Source organism: Conger conger, chromosome 1 (assembly GCF_963514075.1).
Source record: "Conger conger chromosome 1, fConCon1.1, whole genome shotgun sequence".
In the NCBI taxonomy this organism is placed as follows: Eukaryota; Metazoa; Chordata; class Actinopteri; order Anguilliformes; family Congridae; genus Conger; species Conger conger.
The window spans coordinates 9156414-9182878 of NC_083760.1; the positions used below are offsets into that span (position 1 = coordinate 9156414).

General features: G+C 46.0%; 1 protein-coding gene across 3 annotated transcripts in view; it reads right to left on the bottom strand.

Moving 5' to 3' along the window:
* The window catches only part of slc25a21 (solute carrier family 25 member 21), a 127495-nt gene that overhangs the window by 44448 nt on the left and 56582 nt on the right, over positions 1 to 26465 (bottom strand). For all 3 annotated transcript variants that reach the window (XM_061263320.1, XM_061263311.1, XM_061263329.1), the window contains exon 3: positions 9087 to 9135. In XM_061263320.1, the coding sequence (XP_061119304.1) occupies positions 9087 to 9135 (49 nt within the window). The remainder of the gene's footprint in view (positions 1 to 9086; positions 9136 to 26465) is intronic.

Sequence of the window (26465 nt, forward strand, 5' to 3'; positions counted from 1 at the left end):
TACTGTGTTTGTACTCAGTATGTGTGTATGTGAGTGTGTATACTGTGTTTGTACTGTGTGTGTATGTGAGTGTGTGTGCGTACAAGAGTGTGTGTGTGTATATGTGAGTGTGTGTCCGTGTGTGAGTACGTATTCGAGTGTGTCAGAAAAAAGACAGAGAAAGATACAGCAGGATGTATAACAGGGAGGAGTGAATTAAAACATGTTGCACTTTGGGAGGTTTTGTCTAACAGGGATCATTGTAAACACAATGGAAATAAACCTTCATTAACATTTAATATCATTAACTAGAGAACCCTCACTCAGGCCAATAAAATAAAGCTACTTATTAAAACAAGGAATTTCAGTATAAACTGCCTTTAAATGTGTGCCGTTATCTACGTCGAGCCAGAATTCGGTATGAGCAACATAAGTGTCTGTTTATTGGCCCGGACAATCTGAAGCACATTTTCTGCCCCGGTTTAAATACCTAACCGCTGAGTCAACTCATCACCGGCGTACGGCTTTCCCCCTTCCCACCCGGAGCTAACAGCAGACCGAAGACCGCCGCCCACACGGCGATACGCGATATTCCTGTTTCTGAGTCCTGTGAAGTCTGCAGCTTCCTCATTTACGAGTGTAAACAAGCGGGACCCGCTCGCTCCCAGAATCGCAGAGGAGAATCGACAGAACATCCCCGGAACAGCAGACGTATTTCACTGGTAGTCCATGCGTGTGCTTTGACGTTAAGGCATTATATTGACGTCGTAAATCGCCTTGCGGGTTAAAGAGTGAAACTTGAAAGCACTACATAGCCACTGCTATACTAAACCGTCATCTTGGGCTGGCTTCACAGACACAGATTAAGCTCAAACTGAGTTTTGCACAGAGAATCTTCAACATTTTATTTAGCCTAAGACCAGGCTATTTATGTATAAATTTGACACTGTAAAGCTTATTTTGGTGGTTGCTTGATAATACTGGAACTGACTATCATCACATTTAATTCAATTTCAATGTCATTACATTTATTTTTAGCTTTAAAATGATTAGCCTAAAATATATAAATACATACTGAGATATTACGTAATAATACATGTTAAAATGACAAATGTAAAGTTCAGATAACTTCAATAACTACCGTTTTACTGAAGAAAAACACACATGGCACAAGCTTTCCGTGTTCCTCACAGAAACGTTCCCCTGCATTAACATGCTTTCATTTGAAAGTGTCCTTGCCCAATGTCTGAAGTCTAAGTAAACTCAATCCCATAAAAATACTGCAACAATCTGTCAGCTACGCATGCCTGAAATCTGCGGGCTATTACTCAACATTTTAAGTAAAAAGATTAAAGAACAGTTCTATATTTTATGTGTTTTCCATAGATTTAACTAGTTATAAAGATGTTGATTATCATAGCTGTCCTCACGCAATATTAACACTGGGTCTACATTTGGTCTATGTTTCTGATGTTAAATGCTACTGGCACAATTATTATAACAACCTACCAAGTTAAAAAATGTGTGTGTGTGCACGTGTCTGTCCGTCTGTGTGTGTACTTTGGGGAAAATACAGTATATGGGTCTTCGATAAAATCTGAACAATATCAGCACTAACCGCAGCTGGGATTCCAGTTGCCATGGCATCGTGCAATAGCAACACGACTGTTGCCGCGGTGGATTGGGTGCCTGCCGTCGGTTTTGGGTATCCTCAGGAGCGAATGAATGCTCAGTGTAACTGAGGGAGCACACTCCAGGCTAAACTAAGCAGGACGCTGGACGACCTAGCAGGCTTATTGAGGCTTTGTGTTCTGGTTTGTGCGATTAAGGGTGACTTTGGCTGTGCAGGTGTACTCTGGATATTCTAGCTGCCAACCGTGGTATGCCATTTCGTAGATGTATTCTTCAAGGGTTCTCCAACCGTATCTGTGTGGTCACGCTGGGACTCGGAACCGCGCGGTTCTCTAGGGTCTGTCCGCTTCACACTTCACACCTGTGTTTGAACGGCACTTTGTTGTACGTCGCTCTGAATAAGAGTGTCTGCTAAATGCCTTGTAATGTAATGTAAAAAGGTCACGCGCACACACACACACACATACCCACACAGACACACACACACATACATACACACACACACTTCCATTTTCCTTGTTAATTCAACTGCTTTTCTGAAGATAAACACTTTAATGTGACATTCAATACCACTGTAAATACTATAATACTATATGCTTACAATGAATGCAGAAGTGTTAACATTAATGTAAACAGCGGAACATGGAAGTAAACTGCACCTGCTCAAGGAACTGATTTGCATCTTCAACATGCGGCAGCGTTCTGGGCAGGTCGTCGTGTTTACTCAGCGAAAAAACACCAAGGCAATGCACGCACTGTGTGTGTGCGCAACTACTCATTACAGACATTGTACTTCCTATCTGTATTCCCAAAGTACAGACAGTCGGCTCACACTTGGCTACACTTGGACATTCAGCGTTCCCGTTCTTCAGCGTTCCAAGAAGGGAAAGCTGTGGCTAATCTTGAGGGGAATAGATGTGAGAATATCTTCCGACAAAGCACGGGCCTCCTGACTTTCCCTCTACCAAAAAATAGCCCACAAGTGAGAACAGATCCATTTCTCACATCCTTGTTTCCTAAAAGCAAACCGCAAAACGGTGCTCGTACAGATAACCAAGTTATCACACATCATGAGTTCGGACAACCGCTGCATGTCTGCGTTTGGAGTCAACATGCGTCAGATTCTGACAGCCATCAGACTCATAACTAATGGAGTAAACGCAAACAGAGCGTTTCTTTGTGCAAACTCTCCAGGCCCTAGTGCGTCAAATGTCTCTTTACTGAAGAAATCAGGGGCATAATCAGCATAATGATGACGTATGATACACTCGTACGATGGCGAGCCTTAGGTAAGAACTGCAAATTGCAATAATTGCAGCCTCAACAAAACATTTCACTATACACGCAACATACGGGTAATGCCGTGGGTGAGCAGACGAACATATCAGATCGGTTTTATTTTCCAGTCATATGTAATCTATTCTAATACTTCTGACTTTAAGAACTTTGAGAGTACTTGGAATGAATAATTCAATAGGATAAAAAATGTATAAATTATTTTAACGGTTACTTCAGACCGGAAACGTTTTTAAATCAGAAACATTTTGTCTGATAATAATGATAATATGAATTCATAATTAAAATCATGCTGGCATTAGCATATGCATATCCACACACACACACATTCGCACACACGCCCACACACTCACCACACACACACACACACACACACTCAGACTCACACGCCCACACACTCACCACACAGACACACACACACACACACACATATACACACTCACACACACACACACACGCTCACACACACACACACACACTCACACACACGCTCAGACACACACTCTCACACACACTCTCACACACACTCACACTCACACACACACACACACACACTCACACTCTCACACACACTCACACACACTCACACACACACACACACACACACAAACACTCGTACACATAAAGCCACGCTGTTTTAGCACAGGTTTTTATCACTCTTCCAGGAGGAGCGTTACAAAGAAAACAGAAAGTAGAAAGTGCCCTTTTAACCCTGACCTCACATGAGGAGAGACAGGCCTGGCGCTCCATCTGTAATAAACCCCAAACCTTCAACTGCGGCCCATAAATCCTGCCCACCGCTTGGAGGTATCTGATATCTGCTGATGTGTCGTCGTCCGCCCATCCCGCTGCCCCCCCGCCACCGCTAACCCCCCGCCCCGCTAACCCCCCGCCCCATTTCCTCTCTTTGGTGGTGCCTTCTCTTCAAAGAGCCACTGGGCTGACTTTAAAAGGCTGGCCAAGAAGTTTATTTACCAAGAAACTACTGCTGTAAATGACAGACAAGCGGCAGAATTTATTGACAAGCGGGGGGGGGGATTTATGGAGGGGGGGGGGGGGGGGGGGGTTGCGCGGCAGAGTCGAGCCAGAGGTCCCGGGGTGGGGAGCCAGAGGCTGTAAAGCTTTAGTGCAGGACCATGATCCTTTACTGCAGCTGGGCGGCCTTCATCACTCTCCTCCTCACGCAGAGGGAGAGAGAGAGAGAGGGTGTGTGTGTGTGTGTGAGAGAGAGAAAGAGAGGGTGTGTGTGTGTGTGTGTGTGTGTGTGTGTGAGAGAGAAAGAGTGAGACAGTGTGTATGTGAGGGAGTGTGTGTGAGAGAGACAGTGTGTGTGTGTGAGAGAGATGGACTGTGTTTGTAAGAAAGAGGGAGAGAGTGTGTGTGAGAAAGAGTGTCAGAGAGAGAATGTGTTAGACTGTGTGCGTGTGTGTATTTATTTATGCAATAGAAGCTACTATCACAATGTTGTGATACCAATTACTTTTTTGAGTGCACTGATGTCATTCATGAGCAAGAGTGTGTGTGTGTGTATGTGTGTGAGAGAGAGAAAGAGAGAAAGGCAGGAAAGGGAAAAAAAACTATAAAAGGCATAACTGTGTTTTGTGCTAATTTTCCCTTCTTTCACGCCCATGGGTGGTGAAAAAAAACAGGATGAAATTTAATGAACTAAGGAGATAGAAATGAGAAGGATTAAAAAGCTGTATTGCCTAAAAACACACAAGAGAAAATGGGGATAACTAATGTGCCTCATTTTCCGCAAGACGGGTTTTGGGGTTTTCAGAACTCCTACCCACAATGCAAAGCACAGACGAGCCCGGGCTTGGCGAAGAAAGTTGACAACATTAATACTGCGGTGCAGAGAAAGACTGCAGTCAAACGCATCCCCGAACCCGGGCGGTTTCAGCGGGGCGGCTGACCAAGCCAATCCTCCGCACGATTCCTGGAGCTTCACACCGAGGATGAAGACAAATCTGCGGCGGTGATGATGATGATGATGACGACACGCGGGGGAATACGGGGGAGGAAGGCGTACGGCGGGAGGCTTCCCGGAGGTCGCATCGTTTAAACGCGGAGCTCCTGCTCGCCCGGGCCTCTGCGAAACCGGGCTGCGCCGAGATGAATGATGTCGCTGAAATCTTTCGGTTAAAATATCGCACGGTCGCTGCCCACCTTGTTGGGAGACCTCATCCAAGGTTCTCACTCATAGTTTTATTATATTATTCTTTTTTTTTCCTGGTGGCGCAAAACTATTCTCCCTGGACTGGACACCGACCGGTCTGTACGCTTAGCGCAATTCATTACTGTAATTTAGTAATGCCAAGAGGGGAACCGAAACCCCACTTTTACTGCTCTTTGGAGCAGGATGACCTCATCGTGGGACTAGCGCTCAGCACCACACAGACCTGGTTCAGTGGAGCTGGGACAAGGTTAACTCTGAAATCATTTCAGTTTATTAAGCAGGAGCTTGAAACTAACACTGTCATTTTTTTATTCATTTAAAGATCTGTTGATTTCCGTTGAATATTTTTTCATTGGCGATTTAGTCACATTACAGATAGGCTCATCAATGTGGTTTGGTCATTAATTATGACTACTATAGCAAAAAAAGTATTTATTAATTCATTTTATTTATTTATGCAGGGGGGGGGTATATATGCCTATACAAATTCCACGAAAAATTTTATGTCCCAAGATAATTGTGCTCCACATTTAAAAACGTCTACTAGCACACATACCTGTATATGAGAGCAGCTAAATCATTTCCAAAGCCTGTCACAGCCCTCGCAGATTGTAGTGACATTTTAATTCCCATTGTTTGCATATGGCAGTAGTGACATACTGGATGACACTGTATTTGAGGCTCTCAAAGGAAAATAAATAAAATAAAAAATTTGGCATTTCAATGAATTTTTTTCAGGAAAGTCTGAAATGTCCAATTCACCAGAACCAGAAATAACCTTCATGGATCGCTATAGCCCTGTCCCCAACCTTGCATTGAATAGGATTCCAAGAGCAGCACTTACCACAGAAAATAATAACTGGGACTCTTTAAGCCAGGAGCAGTGAATCAACTAGTGCTCCTTATTATTGAAAATGAAAGAGATGAAAATGGTGGTTTCAGTTCTTGACGACGGTCCATAAAAGTTCTACACTTAATACTTCCCAGTTAAGGCAAGGCTGAAGATTCAAACATGTCAGCATGTAGTTACAATGCGCGCTGGTAAAGCAATGGAAATGTCTGTTTACGTTCAGGACAGAAAGTAGAGGCTATCAAGCACTCGCATCTCAGAAACTCCAAAGTTTCTCAGCACTGTTTCCCACAATACTTTTCTCTTCAAAAGGAAGGTCAGGAGAAAGGCAGGGCTTGTTTCATGTACAGACACAGTAACGCAACATCATCAGAATAAGAGCGTGATCTATAGTGCGGCAGTAGACCATCACACAGCGGACATGGCAGAGAGTGGTTAGGGGGCATTCCATGTTATTTAGGCGACACTTTTATCCAAAGCAACTTACAGTTGATTAGACTAAACACAAGACAATCCCCACTGGAGCAATGTGGGGTTAAGGGCCTTTCTCAAGGGCTCAAGAGCTGTGTGGGCGGGTCTTACCGTCAAACCACCGACCTTGTGGGTCCCAGTCATGTACCTTAGCCACTACGCTACAGGCTGCCCCAGTCATGTACCTTAGCCACTACGCTACAAGCTATCCCAGTCATGTACCTTAGCCACTACGCTACAGGCTGCCCCAGTCATGTACCTTAGCCACTACGCTACAAGCTATCCCAGTCATGTACCTTAGCCACTACGCTACAGGCTGCCCCAGTCATGTACCTTAGCCACTACGCTACAGGCTGCCCCAGTCATGTATCTTAGCCACTACGCTACAAGCTATCCCAGTCATGTACCTTAGCCACTACGCTACAGGCTGCCCCAGTCATGTCCCTTAGCCATTACGCTACAGGCTGCCCCAGTCATGTACCTTAGCCATTACGCTACAGGCTGCCCCAGTCATGTACCTTAGCCATTACGCTACAGGCTGCCCCAGTCATGTACCTTAGCCACTACGCTACAGGCTGCCCCAGTCATGTACCTTACCCACTACGCTACAGGCTGCCCCAGTCATGTCCCTCATGTACCTGGGGCGGCTTGTAGCGTGGTGGTTAAGGTACATGACTGGGAGCCACAATGTCAGTGGTTCGAATCCCGGTCGAGCCACAATAAAAATGATCCACACAGCCGTTGGGCCCTTGAGCAAGGCCCTTAACCCCACATTGCTCCCCGGGCGCTGCACTGTGGCTGCCCACTGCTCCTAGGTAACTAGGATGGGTCAAAAGCAGAAGTCAAATTAACCCACAGGCTTCAATAAAGGATATCTTATCTTATTATGTACCTTAGCCATTACGCTACAGGCTGCCCCAGTCATGTACCTTAGCCATTACGCTACAGGCCGCCCCCTACGCTACAGGGGCGAGCTAGTTTTGGGCCGCACATTCCCGCCGAACCAGTTTGGGCCAGCGAGCTCACTCAGATTACAGGCGGCGACGGGCGGACGTTGCGCATTTCTCAGCTATGCTGCTTTTTTGTTCGACAGCGGCGGGGCCGATCAATCTTACGGGCAGAATAAAGAAAGACTGGCGGCGCGGGGCTGTGTTCAAACACCTCCGCTGCAGCTGAGGCCTCTCCTACGCCCTGCGCCGCCCACCCGGGGCTCACCTGGGGCACACCTGCCCGCGGCGGCGGTGACCTCACTCCACCCGGGAGGAATGGCCGTGAGCCCGTCTGTCAGCGGCGGGGGAGAAGCACTCACTCCTCCGGCTTTCGCACAAAGGCCCCCGGCTTTGCGTCAGAAGGGCTTTGTTGTCATTCGTGAGCTCTTGTTATTCTTCCCCCGCCCCCCTCCGCCCCCGAAAAGTCTTCCTACCGCACATCACCGGCGTCGGAAACAAAGCAGAATTCCCAGGTACAGGAACGGAGCTCAACGCTGTGGTTTCGGCACGTCAGGTTTCATTACTCAGATTTATTAATTATTAAGCTACGGCTCATTTACCGCGGTAAGAGCTGGGTGGCTTCCCGTGAAACCAAACAAACAAAATACCCCCCCCCCCCCACCAAAAAAAAAGTTTCGCATGACACCAGTAATTTCTGCATGTTGTAAGGAGAGGTTCCATCACGTACATCTGACTGTTTCAGGGTGGTGAGAGAACATATGATAAGAAGGGGAGGCGAGTCTTAGCAGATAAATCAATAAATTAGTTCATTTTAAACAATCACCTGATGAGATGAACTGGGTACGGGTCCAAGAAAATCTGTATAAGGCAAGAATGTGGAGGTGCTCCAAGGAAGCAAAAAACTTTTAACTTTCATTTTGTTCTTTAGTGAATTTTAGCAGAGCAGGACAATGAAACACCCAACATTTGGGAAAAAGGGCTCGGCTGAATCATCAGGTGTTGCATTAATACTGTTCCGTTAAAGCCGACTAAAAAAGAAGAAGAAAAAGAAAAGGAGAAAAGCCTTTTTGGCCTTGACAAGAGCGCACGCACACACACTCTCCAGAAAGCAGGGCGTTCTCACGTTACACTCTCAGAAGCATGGGGGCTGAGTCAGATGTCCATCAGCTCCCTCTCTCTGCCCTGTGACAGGTAAGCCAATCGGCAAACACCCTCCATCCTGACAGGTGCGTGAAAGGGCTTGGGCGGAGGGGGGGGGGTGTGGGAGGGATGTGAGGTGGAAATGTGGGGGGCGGGACCGGGTGCGGTAGGGGTCTCCACTCCCTCTCCTGCCCTCTCTTATAGTGTGAGGACAAAACTGGCTGTTTGGTTGAATGCCAACACAAATACACATATTCCTCCATTTCCCATCTGTCCCTGTGGGGAGTTGTTCTGGGACGTGTTCATGTGGATCCTCGACTCCCCTAGCGGTTAGCTGTTCCCAACCTGGGTCAAATACGTCATTGTTTTGGACTCAAATACTTTTCTACACACATTAATTGGAGGTTGTCCGGTGTATTGGAACTGAGGAAATTCTCTCAAAGAGTGCAAACCTGGTCCGGTTGGTTGGCTCGATTGCACCAGGCAAGATCATTCGAACACAGAAAAGTATTTGAATCCAAAACGATTACACATTTGACCCAGGCCTGGGCTGTTGATCGTTTACATGCGGAGGGGAATAGACACTCACCTGGTCTTCACCACATCCAGGGGGTGCATGAGACAGATCTCCACCAGACCTGGAGGAACGAGAAGACGGAGAGGGTGTTCATCGCCACCATTCCTTAATGCCAACATTCAGGATGTACCCAACTACAGCGAACAGAATCATTCACAGTTTACCTCCTACAGCAGGTTATAGACTCACTAACCCGTAACACCATTCACTTCAGAATTACACAAGCTGGGATTTGGACAATGCAGCAGTAAAAATGCCTTGCTCCTGATCTGAAGTGCAATAATGTTAGAAACCACTGACTGGGAGGAGTAGGGTATCCCAGCATTCCAATGTAGAGGCAACAGGCCAGTGAGCACATCCAATCCAATTTGGGCTCAGGTGCAGGCCAAAAATTAATTGACGTATTAAGAGGAGTGGCGTGTAATGCATGGGTCAGTATGTCTCGAATCTGGCTTGAATCCTGAGTGCTATCCCTTAATCCCATAAGGGCACACATGACACATGACAAAGGGCACAGCACCCAGGACTCAGGACACAGGACACAGCACCCAGGGCACAGGACCCAGGGCACAGGGCACAGGGCACAGGGCACAGGGCACAGGACACAGGGCACAGGGCACAGGACACAGGACACAGGACACAGGACCCAGGGCACAGGACCCAGGACCCAGGGCACAGGGCACAGGGCACAGGACCCAGGGCACAGGGCACAGGACACAGGGCACAGGGCACAGGGCACAGGGCACAGGACACAGGACACAGGGCACAGGACACAGGACACAGGACACAGGGCACAGGGCACAGGGCACAGGGCACAGGACACAGGACACAGGACACAGGGCACAGGGCACAGGACACAGGACACAGGACACAGGACACAGCATACAGGACCACCGCTTGTGAACAAGTGGGACATTTCAGTTTCGTAAGTATGAGACGAGAAAAAGCCTGGCCTCGCCTCCCATGCAGAACAATCATAATTACCCACTAATTCCGTTCTTACCATAACAGGGCAATTATCTTCATTGCTTACAGCGACCAAGCAGGCATGATAGATGGCTGTGTGCGTGTGTGTGTGTGTGTGTGCGAGAGAGAGAGCCTGCTGTGTCAACACAGTCCTGCCTGCTGCTGTCTCAATAACCCAACACAGTCATGTAATGACATCCTGGAACTGATTGCTTTTTTATTTGCTTTTATTTCTTCTTTTTTATTGGATGTACTGTAGTCTCGCTGAAAGTGAGCTCAGATAATTGAGCTTATATGCCATTAATGTTAGTTCATATCGACTCTTCTTCACATAGCAGTAGTAGTAGCAGTAGTAGCAGAAACATTAGTAGCAGTTGCAGCAGCAGTAGCAGCAGTAGTAGTAGTAGTAGTAGTAGTAGCAGCAGCAGCAGTATCAGAAGTAGCAGCAGTAGACTGTTCACATCAGTCCATATTGTCTGTTAAAAAAGAGAAAGAGCGTAACAGGTTTATGGTGACAACAGATGCCATACTGTATCAGATTGTGAGCACAGGAGCAGAGAAAGTGGGGATGGAGAGAGCTGTCATCAGGCATCCGCCGACAGCTACTCCCACTTCACGAGAAATTAAAACTAGCAGGGTGTGTCTGCCGGGAACTTAATGCAGACTGGGGCCCCACACACTATTCAGTGATTGTGACAGCCCATCCCGGTGACATCACTATGCAAGCTTAGAACAGTCCTGACCAATCAAACATTTTTTTGGGCTTGTCCGATCTTGCCGACTGGATCTATAGGAACCATCTCTTTGCTCAGTGTCAATAATCCCTCTGATCTGACTGGGTCTCACTGCCCAACTGCCCAACTGCCCAAAACCCGCCAGACTGAAGCCACCCAAGAGTCGGGAAATTTAGTTTTTTTTTAAACCAGGATTCTCACTGCTATTTACTTTAATGATTTCCCCAACAGATTCCGCTTGTGTACACAGCTGCTTCCCAGTACGACTTGGTCTGAATTCGCTAAAAGTTTTAAACTTATTGTCTATAAACAAACCAGTGGCCCCAAAGGGGCTCACACAGGAAATATATTTTTAGATAATAAAACGAGAGAGATTATGGAAATTATGGAAAAATTGACCACTGCCTTAGATGCAGGATTCAGCAGAAACGACTCCGGTTAAAGTGACACTCGAACCCAAGCAGGTGTGAGGAGTGGGAGAATGGGTGTCTGACAACAGAAGGCGCTTTTACACCTGCATGCTCTCTTTGGCTGAGAGAATTACAATACTTCACCTAACAGACCCCAGGGATAGGGGTGCAGCCATGCTTCAGTGCAGAACATCCAGGGTAGCCTGTAGTCTAGTGGTAAAGGTACATGACTGGGACCCAGAAGGTTGGTGGTTCAAGCCTCAATGTAGCCACGATAAGGTCCGCCCAGCTGTTGGGCCCTTGAGCAAAGGCCCTTAACCCCACATTGCTCAAGTCCCCTGCTTCATCTAATCAACTGTACTAAATCGCTTTGTCAGCTAAAAAGCAAATTATTCAATTATAATATCTAGAACTACTGTAGATCTTTCTTAGGTTAATACAGAGGGCTCAATGCAAGAATGAAGTGAAGCCAAGATGACGTCACATCAGGATGAATGACCTGTCAATCACAGTGCACTGCTCAAGAAGCAAGAGGATGACAGTTGTTATATGGTTCAGTACACCTCCACATTCAGACATTCATTATTCTCCTGGCCACTACTGGTTACAGTAGCTTCCCAAATCTAAGGCCTGTATTCCACAAACGTTTCTCCCTTCGATTCACAAGCACCTGCAAGCATGACACTTTTTCTCCACAAACTTGTTTTGGCATGTCCAAATCGCCGAACGGTGTTTCTAAAGGACAGATAATTCTTGATGTTTAATAATTCTCAGTTTGTCATTCTTAGCTGTTAAAGTCAAAGCGAAGACTAATGTTGAAGAATGAGGGCTAAAAGACACTTCAAGACAGTTCAGGTTTGTACTCGGAAAAATATTTGCGAAAAAGACAACCCCCTGGAAGCCGTCTTCGATCTGATAGATGATAGAGTGAAAGCTGATAGCGTCGTGCTACTGCTGGTACTTGGCAGTCAGTGACAAAATCTAAACAGAGCCGCATTCCTCCAACCGAAACGTGCTGGTTCCTCTTCAGCATGCACAGGTACGGGGGAGGGAGGGAGGGAGGGGGGGTGATGGGGTGCAAGACACCGTCATATGGCAGGTGACCCCCAAACTAACAGATTTGACGAGGCTTGGAGCACATCCAAGAGCAACACATGCCATTGTTCAGCGCATCAGGACCATTTGTTAAGTAATGACACCCTGGGGTACACACATTCCCCCCCCCCCCCCCCCTCTCTCTCTCTCTCTCTCTCTCTCTGGTCCAGGCTTCCAGCCGCAATAACATTCGGGGAAGATCCATTAATTAATCATCACGGCGGTTCTGGGGAATTAATTCTAATTTGGCCAGGAGGCTGGCCTCCTCGGCAGGCTTGGCAGAGAGGCAGTGATGACTGATGGGGGTGCGTTTCTGAGCCGGAGAGGACTGAACTGCATCAGAAACGTGCGCTAAAATCTGATTAAAAGCTCATTCACGTTCGGCAGCAAGATATTCTATCCGAAGCAAAAGGGTATTTCGATGCACAAGATATAGAAACGTTGTCTATCGGATGGTAGTACGAGGGAGGAAACGGCAAACTTACACTCCAAAAAAAAAGTCTTAACGGGTGTTTTAGTCTAGTAATGTGACTTATACTGATTCTTTCTCTCAAGTGGAAAATATTACCTTTGTTTCAAGGTACCGTTTGCTTGACAGGTGAACTTTTCTTACCCCATTGGCAAATCATGAAATAAGTCAAAGCCTTTTCACATTATTGGCAATAGCTTTGCCTTATTTAGCAAAAAAAAAAAAAGCTCTACTTTTTAAACTGCACAACTTCAGCAGTTTGTAGGAGTCCAGTATGGACAACGTGAACACAAACTGAGTCAAACACACGATCAGAGCTGATTTCACACTCAACGTTATACTGAACGGCGTAGCAGGACCTCGCTGTGGACGTGGGAACGGATCGCTCCGCTGTGTAATCGAAACAATGCCACGCACCTCCTCGCCGGAGCGACATTTGACATTTGAGAACGTTCAAATACTGCACGCCTTGCTTTACAAACAGCATGAAATTGGCCACAGCCTGTGGTTTGGCAAAGCTTTATATCTATTATTTATTTATTTATTTACTTCCTGTATTTTGCTAAAGAAATGAAAAGGCAATAAAGACCTAAAAAAATCGCTCGCTCTGCGGATACGCAGAGGCCGACGTATGCGCAGCGACTGATGTACAGTCGGCGATTTGTCGATCTGGAGTTCGTGTCACAGATTAGACGTTGCGGTATATGTCTATCCACTCACTTTACCCCCCCGGGAGCTGTGACAGGAAGTGGGCCGTTGTCGATCGGGCCCCTGAAGGCCCATGAGGTATAAATATCACTGATAACATGGGAAACCGTTCCAGCCGTTTTCATCCCAAAAATGTCATTCTCTGAAACAATATAAAACATTTTTATTTTATACAAAATGATGGCATGGACACATTGGGTCTGAATGTTTTATTAGTTGCTGAGTTACAGTATGTGATATTGACAATACAAAGCTGGGTGAGACCAGTCAATGCGTGTGCAGTCTTGTGTGGTAGAAAAGAGACCAATCCAACTTTTTTCTGATGCAGCCCCAAATGAACGTCCAAATTTATGTGACCCCGCCCACGCGCACACACCTTGGGCCAAACAACACCCTTTAGCCATGACTATACTGGCAGTATACCATGGCCTTTTGTGCATCACTGCTTTATTTGAGATGAGTTGTTGTGATGTTTGGCATCTAATGGCCTACATAGACATATTTAAAAGACAAGATTTCTATTTTTAAATTGATCAAATTTATCCTCCAATCAGGCAACCCCACAAGCGGTCGTGACCCAGTTTTTGAAGCCCTGCATTAATCTCGCAAAGCAGCACAAAGCAGAAGAACAGGTATAACACCACGGTCTCTTTTTCATGCATGGCCAGGACAGAAGATAGTGGGCTATGGCCTCAGTAGACCTGCACTGGGAAACTGCTTTTATGCAGATTCACAAAAAAGCAGGTAGAATATCATAAATAAAAGAATTTAAAAAAGCTTTCACCGCTAACATGTCAATAGCGCTAATGTTTTATTACCAAGAGAAGGAAGTTGATGCGTCTTATCCAGTCTATTGGGCAAAAAAACCCCACTGCAAACTGGAGAAAATGTGCATTCGGATACACTTCATGTGCACTTCATGCCTATATTGGAAACAGTGTGAGTCTGTGTCCACACACAAGTGACCCGGAACCTTCTGATGGTGGAGCTGGCTAATGCTAACCAGCTTCGGATGACTCTACAGCATCTGCTCCTGGTTCGTTACATATTGAACTAATATGAAATGGCTTTGTTCAAAGTCATATTAACTGCAGTTTTTATCCGTTTCAATCATGTCATGTAGGTAACATATGTCTGAAATCAATTAATTAATATCTCCTTTCCATATGTAAATGCATTTTGTTGATATTATATAATATTATTTCAGGCACATGCACACAGACACGCTAATATCATTACTAATTATTCATATTTTTCACAAAAAAACCCTATATGGAGACAGATTATGAACATTAAAGCAATATGTCTGATTTTGCCTTAACAGTGCATCAGTGTAAACTGTAGTGCAATGTCCCCATTAAACATATAAATGAATAAAAGCATAACCTGGTCCACACAGCCACATCCAACTTGCGAACCCCTCGTGACAAACCCGTGTAGACCGAAAGGCAGCACACTGGCACAGACCCGCTGGAACACCCTGTTCCTTCCCTCAAAGGCATGAAGAGTTGGGCTGACCACATATCAAAGGCCTTTGCCACAGAGAGAAAGAGCGGCAGTCATTAACCAGAAGCTTTCCTTTGCTTAACTGGCATCTACGAGCCCTAACTGGGCTCTGTAGCCTAGAGGCCTGGACTGGGACCTGGAAGGTTGTTGGTTCAAGCCCCAGCGTAGCCACCATAAGATCCGCACAACGGTTGGGCCCCGGGGCAAGGCCCTTAACCCCACACAACCCCAGGGAATTGGCCCCTGCTTAACCTAGTCAACTGTAAGTCTCTTTGGATAAAAAAAGTCAGCTAAATAAATAACCGTAATGTAATTTACAGCGAACGCCTCCACTCCTAAACCCTGTTGCCTTTCAGAGCGACTGTCTCACAGAATCCCGAAAAACAAAAGGATAAAAACAAAAAAAGAAAATGGAAAGAAAAGGCCGTTTCTCTGGGTTTGTGGTTTATAGTTCCAGGTCCGAGTCAAACCCAATTTCCCGCTTGCACAACGAAGCAGTGAATCTTGTAATTTCGGTCTTCGTCGTAACACACACGGAGTCGTTTAACCTTTCAAAGCATTGTATTAAAAGAGTGGTACGGTCGTTCCAACAGTGATGTTTTTTTGTTTCATTTCATATGAAATTAACTTCTCTTGGTGGTGAAACCGATTCATTAAATTAAATTAAAACGTCATTAAATCTGTCATTTCTTATGAAGCGCACAGGAAAAACCCCTCATCCACCCATTAAAAAATCCAAAGAAATAAAATAAAATTGGCAAACTAAACTAAACAAAACAAACTATTGGACCTAAAACCCAAATTGCCATTTATAATGGATAGCACGAAAGGGAAAAACACGAAGCTAAGACTCCTTAGGTTTGAGGAATGCTGAGAAATAGAACAAGCACTTTGAAGCAGAGCACTTATTCCAATCGCTTTTTTTTCTCCTCTTCTTGCCCTTTATCTACTCCTCCTTCCACGCATCAGGAGAGGAGAAGGACAACCACAAGAAAACTCATTAAGTCAGGGAAGTCGAGAAAGTGAGAATTAGGAAATGGAATGTCCTTGCTCCTTCAAATGTCAGTCTGAAGCCACGTCAGTTAGAAGTGGCAGATGTGTGGCAGGTGGGCAGAGGTGGATCCACAGGTTGACCATTGATATACTTCCGCAAAGGATTTGTTGATTTTTTTTCTTGCTCAAAGGAAAGATTGGGAGTTCCTAACTTCTACTTCTTGCTTCAAGGAGGAGCATGTAAGGGGTTAGAATGTCCTTAAAGATCAATACCTCTCCTTGGTCAATTTCCAGGTCAGGAGCAAGGAAAGGAAGAGTGGAGAAAGGTAAGCGATTGGAATGAGCCCAGAATCACTGGGTCCAGTACCTGCTCTGACAGTGGAGTGGGAGGGGCCAGTGGTGGTGGGAGGGGCCAGTGGTCGACAGTTGTACTGCAGCCAAAACCCTGACAAGACACAAGCTACTGCTAGAACTTTGTAACGTCCATCAGTGAACACAGGAACATGAATGAATGAAACAGCCATCTGTGTGGAAATATTCTCATTACAGCAAAAGGGTGTTAACACAGACGGGGGAGGGAGATAATGGATCGCTTGTTATAAAAATAATCGTGATAACAACATTGATTACATTAAAAGTCACACACTGCAACCTTTCAGCCAATCCATAGTCGGCTGTTCATATCATCTACGAATCAGAAGGACCCAGAAGTCAGCCGTGATGGGGTAAATTGTGTCAGTAGCACCAGGTCAGGATTTGATTACTATGTGGCGCATAACAGATAATATGAGACGAAGTGGGACGAATCGCGCTCGCAGATGAAGGCTGAGTGTCAGTCAAAATGCAGCACTTGAAGTGGCTTACGCTCCACACTCAGATTTGAGCTTTTTTCCAAAGCGGCCCAGATGACATCACCTTTCACTGGGGCGTGACAGAAGCCAAAGAAACCCTGCTGCTATGGTTACACTGGTCACACGGTAACCAGACCTCAACACCCCTGCCCCGAAAAAGAGGCCATTCTGCCCCTGTTTGTCCCCTGTTGCATCATGGGCAACCCCAGCTGTCAACATCGGCTCCTGTTTAAACGAGTCCCAGTGCGTCCTGGGTAAAGTTTCACGGACTTTCCCCTCGTTTAGCGAGAAACCAACATAACTCACTGCCGAAGCAGCGCCAGCCATGTGATGTTTTGTTTTATTAGTCAAGAATCACCGGCAGTGAAACTTGAACTAAAACAACACAAGCGTGTTGTCACTTGACTAAGTAGGTCGTCCTGAAAGTCAAACGATATTGCGAGGGAATGATGAAACTCACTTTCCTACATGGAGACAAGGCTACATTCGAACTGCAGAAAGGCAGACACGGAATAGGCACGAATATTTTGATACGGATCTCGATCTCTCGGGCGAATCCTTCCGCAGGTGAACGGGCAGTCGCACAGCCGGAGGTGGGTATTAGCGAGGGGGTGGCTGGGAAACGGAGTCCCGCGTGAACTGAGCTCTGGCCGACCCCGTCGGAGCGTAAAAAACTACAGCGCGGCGGGTGATTACGGCAGGGTTTTAAACACGCGGTCACACTCCGCTGCAGCCAGGCCTGTTCTCCCGCGCCGCCCCCTGTGCTGGCTACCCGACGCGGGGGCTGTGCCGGGGCGGCCGGCCAGCTGCGGCCCCCCGGGGAGAGCGCTTGGCTGCGGCGGAGAGCCCATTACGGCAGGGCGGACGCACACGAGGCGTGCCGTTCCAGTGCGCTAACGCCGCCCTGGCAGGCGCTCCAGACCAGACGCCGCAGGTAGGCACGGGCCACCTGGCCTGCTAATCAAGAAGTACACCCCCCCCTCCTCCTCCACCACTCCACCACTCTTTTACTCTCTCTCTCTCCAGCTGCCTGGAACACGGTGCTCCGGGAACACACAGAATATAAGAGATAATATATAGGACGAAGGGCCCCCCCCCCCCCTCCTTCACCACTCCATCCCAATTTTTATATCACTTTCTCCTCTCCCTCTCCCTCTCTCTGGCTGCCTGGAACACAACGGACTGGGAACGCGCTAAATATAAAAAATAAAATACTACCAAGCACATTTACATAGGGCGATGAGCTCCCCCTCTGCGTATGGCCAGGTTCCTCCCAAGATTTGTTCCCAATGAGAAGTTTTTTTTTCAAATCTCGAGTGTTTTTTCTTCCCACCGGGGAAGTGTTTTTTACCCCCACTGCTTGTTTTTGGGGGGTTCAGACCTGGTTGCTCAATTCCCCTTCTCTTACTCTTGCTGACAGTTCTTGGTAAAAAGTGCTATGCAAATAAATTTGATTACAAGCTTTGTTTTGTCGATCTAAGCGTTGTACTTCATGTTCCCCCTTCGGCCCTCAGGCCAGAATTGCCAGAGACTCACAGAACATTCGCCTGCTCTCCATTGAGTAATACTCCCCGCACCTTTACATCCACATGATGCATTTCCTGTTCCCTTCTGGGCTCTAAAATGGCTGACGCATAATGCCGCCGCCGTCGTCATTCTCCATAATGACATCACAGAGCAGGTGAAACATAAGGCTGAGACCCAAGGTTATGGGTCTCTTCTGTCACAGGTCTCCAAAGGTGCACCTCTCTCCTGCATCAGACAGCAGAACAGGCTTCCAGTGACAGCACACAGTGCCCAGGTCAGAGCTGGCAGCTGCTTGGCGTTTGAAACTCGTTCTGCATCGCTGAAGGACAAGGACGGCCCCGCAGGCCCGTTATTTAACGTTACTCACTCCAACGCTGACAGCAGCTGGCATCCAGAGGGCCATCTGTTATGATGAAGTCAACGCGAGCAATAACTCAGACGTCACCCCCGCGAAAAATATTTTCAGGAGACCAACTGACCGGAGGGGGAGGGGTGGGGGGGGGGTACTCCTCCACACTTTTTGGTTGCTTAATTCACGACTGTTTGTCAATTTGGGACTGAACGATTTGATTTTCTAAGCTTCGCCTCTGCCTGTGGTGCGGATTGTTGATTTGCTGCCTGTGGTGCGGAGACTTCTGTCTACTTGCGGGTATCAGGGCGCAGGTGACAAATTCGGAGAGACTCCCGGAACTTCCTGGAGAGGCACGAAGCCAGGATAATAAAAAATGAGGTAGAGCACAGTAGATATGATTTTTGTTGTCGTTCAAAGGTAAATTGACTTCGCTGGAGCATTGCATTGTGGAATTAAGCACTGTCAGGTAAAGTGACATCATTCATAAACATCGGGCTAGCTCCCGTGGCTGTCTTCCACTAGATGCCCCCTTCAGGAACCTGCTCATTACCGGCACTTTCCGTGGAGTGGGGCTCTTAACGCACGCGGAATCTGGCAGGAGGGCCCGGGCTCTGGGCGAGGGTCTGGGGATCGACGTGTGGAAACACACTGACGCGAGACAGGGGAGCCAGGAGTGTAGCAATCTCCCCACCGAATGCTACACCACTCCATCTGGATCCGCTTCCCCGTAAAAAAAGGAAACTTCTGGAACCCCGTTTCTGAGGACTGGAGCTCTACGGGGAGCAGAGCTACGCCAAAATCAGACCCCGTACCTACCCAACCCACCGAAAAAGCTCCCCGCATCCCCCCGCCCCCAAAGGTGCGCAATCCGTCCAGTCCGATAGCCTCTTAATGCAAAGCCGTATCATAAATCAATGCCTCCAGATTACGATCTGGGTTCTTTTTTGGGGATTGGCTGGGAAAGTCCTCGGTTTGATTGGTCTCACACAAAAGTTTTAAAAGAAAAATAGTCCTTGTGACATGTGTGCGGTTGCTCAATCTTCGCAGGGATCATCCATCAAACCCGAAGAGCTGACGGGGGAGACCCAGAGGATCCAGGAACAGCTGCACTGTCAATGTGCATCCATCTCTTTACATTAACCAAACAAAGCTACGCAACCTGTCTGAATCACCAGATTCACATGAGCCTGCAGTACTCTCATCAACATTACCATGTTCCTATAGTACAGAATAGCATAGTACAGAACTGTTCAAATGCTCCCATAGTACAGAATAGCATAGTACAGAACTGTTCAAATGCTCCCATAGTACAGAATAGCATAGTACAGAACTGTTCAAATGCCCCCATAGTACAGAATAGCATAGTACAGAACTGTTCAAATGCTCCCATAGTACAGAATAGTTTAGTACAGGACTGTTCAAATGCTCCCATAGTACAGAATAGTTTAGTACAGAACTGTTAAAAATGTATACGTGTCTGAATTACCCGATTCACATGAACATACAGTACTTTATTTTCATCAAAATTAACATGTTCCAATAGAACAGAATAGTTTAGTACAGAACTGTTCAAATGTTCCCATAGTACAGAATAGTTTAGTACAGAACTGTTCAAAATTGATACATCTGAAGTACTGTATTCACATGAACATACATTATTTTCATCAACATTAACATGTTCCTATAGGACAGGACTGTTCCAAGTGATTCCATAAAAAATAGTTTCACCGCAATGACTTAATGCGTTGGCCATCTCAACCACTGAGTTGAACGTCTGGGGAAAATAGTTTATGTACCTTATTATATCACCTAGTGAATCCCTGGAGTGATCATCAGATTCCTACTCACTGTACTGCCAGATCGCACACAAATTCCTCAAAACGACCACAGAACTATTAATTGAGCTACAGCATTTGATTTATGAAATCATCACTTCCTGGCAAATGTAAAAAACACAATTGTGTATTTCCAACAAAAACAGAAAAATCTGGATGGGATCCTTGGTGCATTCCATCTTGCTGTGCTATTTTCATTACAGCGTAGACCAAAGAAGGAACATCTTTTTTCAACAAATCTGATACACTTTTACAACCACAAAATATATGATATATGAAACGTTTACGGTTTCATTTTTACTGCACCTCATAACTCATAACTTTGCCTTTTTACCTTATCTATCATACTATCATGCAGTTACAGACTTTTTAATACACTGGTGGTGTATATTATAAATGAATTTATTATATGATACTTAAATAAAATTGACATACAAATTACTATGATGATGGCAATAATAACAACACTAATATCATATCATCATAACATCATGATCATAATATGTAATTGTATGTGCATTGTGGCCTAGGAATTATAAGGTTCTATCTGCATTCTGAGTGGTTTTGAGATATTTAGCTTCAAAGATTCCAAACAGAATGGGCTCAAAGCTCAAACCATTAATATCTAACATTGTTTCATAGTTTTAAACAGTGTTTTTGTGTGAAACGTCACACCTATATTTAGTGTTGAAAATGTCAGTTAGAACCCATCCATCCATCCATCCATTATCTTAACCCGCTTCTCCTGAACAGGGTCGCAGGGGGGCTGGAGCCTATCCCAGCATACATTGGGCAAAAGGCAGGAATACACCCTGGACAGGTCGCCAGTCCATCGCAGGGAACACACACCATTCACTCACACACTCATACCAATGGGCAATTTAGACTCTCCAATCAGCCTAACGTGCATGTCTTTGGACTGTGGGAGGAAACCCACGCAGACACGGGGAGAACATGCAAACTCCGCACAGAGAGGCCCCGGCCGACGGGGATTCGAACCCAGGACCTCCTTGCTGTGAGGCGGCAGTGCTACCCACTGCACCATCCGTGCTGCCGCTCAGTTAGAACCTTATGAATCAAAATACAGAAAAACGCAGAACAGTCGTTTCGCACGTTGTCATGATTTTTAACAACAGAAATAGGGTAGCGCTGCAGTGAGTTTTCGTGTTCAGTTCCAGCCCGTGACCCTGGTCATCACGTGGCAGGTAGTGTGCTGTGTTTCTCCCACGCACAGGGCTGTAGGGCCAGCACAGTGAACCATGGCAGGTAAACCTCCAGATGAACCAGTCGCCGTTGTGCAACCCTCGCCCGAGATTTGGCACCCGCTTGGCCCTCAGAAAAACACGTTTGGGAACACAGTGATGGAGGAATTCAAAACAAACGCGTCAGACTACACCTCAGTATGTCCCCAGCGCGAATGGATCTAATCTGAGCGACCTGATAAACACGTAGCCAACCGACAAAACCTGCAGGTCGAACTCAACTCGAAAGAACGAACGATATTCAGACGCTATTCACAGAGAGGAAAAAAAAGAGTGTTAAATCATGAACAGAAGGAAGATCTTTGACAGGTCTGGTTGCCGTCAAGGTGGTTTTTGTAGCATTTATGCGTTCCCCATTGTTCAGAAACAATGAAGAGATTTACCTCGTGTGAAAAAAAAAGCCCAATGCGGCATTTTTGTCTAACAGCGTACAGTGTTTTTTAGCTTGGTTCGCAATTAAACTGCTGCTCACTGGATGTTTTCGTGAGTGAAAATCCCAGGAGATCAGCAATTTCTGAGATACTCAAACCACCCTGTCTGCCACCAACAATCATTCCACAATCAAAGTCACTTAGATCGCATTTCTTCCCCATTCCGATATTTGGTCTGACAAACAGATGAACCTCTTGACCACGTTTGTATGTGTTTATGTTCCTGCCACATGATTGCCTGATTAAATATTTGCATTTACAAGCTGGTGTACAGGTCTACCTAATAAAGTGCTCACTGAGTGCATGGTAAATGGTTGGCATTTATATAGCGCCTTTATCCAAAGCACTGTACAATTGATGCTTCTCATTCACCCATTCATACACACACTCACACACCAACGGCGATTGGCTGCCATGCAAGGCACCAACACGCTCATCAGGAGCATTTGGGGGTTGGGTGTCTTGCTCAGGGACACTTCGACACAGCCCGGGCGGGGGATCGAACCGGCAACCCTCCGACTGCCAGACGACTGCTCTTACCTCCCCATGTGCATGCTGTCAGTAGAAAGGCTCTGGCTAAAATAATGCACATGCCTCTTTCCTGATACTACTGTATAGGCCTAACAAGGCTGACACATGAACCACTTGAAAAATCGTCAACCTCTAAAACAAACACAAGCGCAAATGCGCTGCTTCCATAGGAAGTTGCAAATTTAAACAAAAATAACCAAACATTTAAAGGCATTTAAATCCGACAACAACGTCTGAGAAAATTCCAGGGATACACAGCCGATGCATCACTGGGGGGGGGGGGGCTTGTGTACACATACCCGCGTTATTAATCACCCTGCCCAGCCAGGCTTCCTGTCTTAGGAGCCGCTTCCAGAGAACTCCTGCTCCTGTTCCTCCTGGCCCCTTAATTCTGCGGTGAGGAGGCGCGGGCTTCTTAAGAATACAAAGGGCCCGTCTCCGATGACAGAGAGGGGGGTGCGGGGGGGGGGGGGGGGGGTTGGTGCGTTTATCGAGGACGCGCTCCTTGTTTACGCTATCTGCACGCTCGGTAAACGGCGGCATTCCTGGACCTGCCCGCGCTACTGGTAGCGCAGCCCCGTCTGTTATCGCCACGGAGGTGTCAGTTTCCAAAACCACTATCCGCCCCCCCCTCCCTCCCCTCCCCTCGCAGGTCAGCGGCCATGAATCAACTCAGAGGAAAGAGAGGATGACTCTCTTTCGTTCCACCTCCGCGCGGGGATGGCGAGGGGGATAATAAGACAGCAGGAGAACTTGACAGGAAAAATAATCCTCTCCTCCCCCTCCCTCCCCCTCCCCCGTCCGTCCATCCGCTCAGCTACAGGACGCGGACTCTGTCACTTCCCTTCGGTAATAAAGCACACCTCCAAGCGGGCTCGGAGGAGGAGAGAATCCGCACTTCCTTCCTCTAATAAGTCCCAGAAGACCGTCTGCCCCACCTCCTGGTCACGTGGCGGAGGAGAGCGCTTCACAAGCCGAGGGAGAAACCATCACAGCGTTACGCAACAAGACCTCTCCCAATACAGGCGTTTACGCCGTGCGGCGGTGGGGAAAAATGACCTGATCCTGAGTTAACAGCAGCCAAAAGTCAGTCTAAAATGTCCGTTTTTTCAGTATTAACATTACATTATTGACATTTGGCAGACGCTCTTATCCAGAGCGACGTACAGACTAAGCAGGAGACAGTTAAGGGCCTTGCTCAAGGGCCCAACGGCTGTGTAGATCTTATCGTGGCTACACTGGGATTAGAACCACCGACCTTGCGTGTCCCAGTCATTTACCTTAACCACAACGCTACAGTATGTCATTTGATTACTGGTAGAATGACGCTACCATTAGAAAAAAATTCTACATTATTTTATATTCTTATAACAGTGCTACATCAGCAGGGTAGACAGATTGTCTTATTGTCTTTCTTTAACCCGGCAGTTATGTAATAATATATAATTAAATAAGGGGCCAGTTTCACAGACACCAGATTAAACCTTGTCCAAGACTAAATTCAATTTTGAATGGAGATTCTCCACACAAAACTCGATTTTGTCCAGGACTACAGAAAGCTTAATCCATGTCTGTGAAACTGGCCCAAGAAGTCATAATCAAAGTTAAGCGCCACGTGTAATTACAGAAAAAAAAATGTTTTGCAGTAAAAACAAGTGCCGTAGACTGAGGGTATAACAGTAACTTTGGACTGTGAAGAACAACGACAGTTATTCACCCATTTATTGATGAGTGACAGGTAGTTTCAACTAATTATTGTCAGTAAATGTCCAGTAATCTAGATGGACAGCATACAAAACATGAGATATGTACACTCACTGTAAATTCAAATATTGAATCAGCCAATCATTTGGCAGCAACAAAATGGGTAAAAACACGGTCAAGAGGTTCAGCTGTTTTTCAGACCAAATGTCAGAATGGGCAAGAAATGTGTTCGAAGTGACTTTGACTGTGGAAAGATTGTTGGTGCCCGACAGGGCGGTTTGGGTAACTGCTGATCTCCTGGGATTTTCACAGACAACAGTCTCTAGAGTTTGCAGAGAAAGTGAAAAACTAAAAACAGTGAGCAGCAGTTCTGCGGGCAAAAGCGCGTTGTTAATGAGAGGACAGAGGAGAAGGGCCAGACTGGTCAAAGCTTTCAGGAAGGTGACAGTAATGAAAATAACCACACATTACAGTGGTATGCAGAAGAGCCTTTCTGAACACACAATGTGTCAAACCTCTTAAGTGGATAGACTACAGCAGCAGAAGACCAGTAAGTCTAATAAACACATAATAAAGTGCTCACTGAATATAAATGACTCAGGATAAGGTTATCTGCTCATCAAATGAAAAAGGTCGATAATGGCCTTGCATTGCTGTCAGGCAGAAATGTCCAGATTAACTGGTGTTCTTATAGTGAGCTAAAAGCCCATTAGTTAAGGTGGAATTTTCCAGAAAGAAAAAAAGGCCACGAAATGCAAATATGCCGAAATCGCTGAGAGCAAAAGAACAAACAGGGGGGATTACTGGATGCAAATTTGGGCCCCCTCCCTCCCCCCGGTCCGATTCTCCCCTTCGGCGTACGGAGAAAAAACGATTACACACACATATCACACACGCAGATCATGTCCAGATAATCTGGCCAGGCCATCAGCCCCGCGGTGCAGCCTAAGAGGCTTCACACAGGCCCAAAGAGAGGAGGAAGGAGTCCATCGATTAGCTCGATTACCGAATATTCAATAGCACATACAATCGTTCAAGACTATTATTAGTACAGTGTTTTATTTTATTGAGTATGTCATGTATGTTTCCGCATAGTAGGGTATAACGCTTCTTGAGTTTAAGACCAGAGACACATCGTCAGGACTAAGGAAGATATTCCACTGTAGTATTAGTACTGGGTTAATTACCAGCAACGCAATGACACATCTTAGTTGAATTTGCATACTTCTAACCACCGTAATAAATAAAGTGACTACTATACCATCTACATTGATTATTTCAGCAGTTTTTATTTGAACCTGAATAATATAATTTCTCAAATGTATTCATAAAAATATATACAGTATATATAATTAATTACTGCCCTGTGATGGACTGGCGACCTGTCCAGGGTGTACTCCTGCCTTTCGCCAAATGTATGCTGGGATAGGCTCCAGCCCCCCTACGACCCTGTTCAGGATAAGCGGGTTAGGAAAATGAATGAATGAATGAATGATATATAATTAATTACTGTTCCAGTACAGGCAAGCACTCAGTATGCATATACTGTAATGACTCTTGAGTTTGTGTGACTGAAAGCATCTTTTCCAGTGACACAGATGGGAAAAAAAAACCGTTCGAAGACATTTAGTACGACGCAAGATTGCTTCGTACACACTCTCTTGAGAACGCCATTTCCCGTTTTAGTGAGTCATCTAGTAACGCTCTACTGATGACAAGGATGAATGAACTTGACAAATAACTGAAGCAATATTGCCATTGCAGTGTGTTAGCCCTTACACCCACAGTTCCGTAGAAAACTCAACAGACAAACAATGAGTACCCAAATCTTTTTTTTTTCTCTCAATGTCATCAAACCTGAAATACACCAAAAACCTGAATCTGTCCCAGTAATCCATTTATCATTCTGTATTTATTATATTCTTTAGGCCCAAGTTGTGTGTATGGACTGTTTGTGTGCTTGTTTCATGAAGGGGGATGTTTGAGCGAACAGTTAAAGTAAAAACGAGTCTTAATT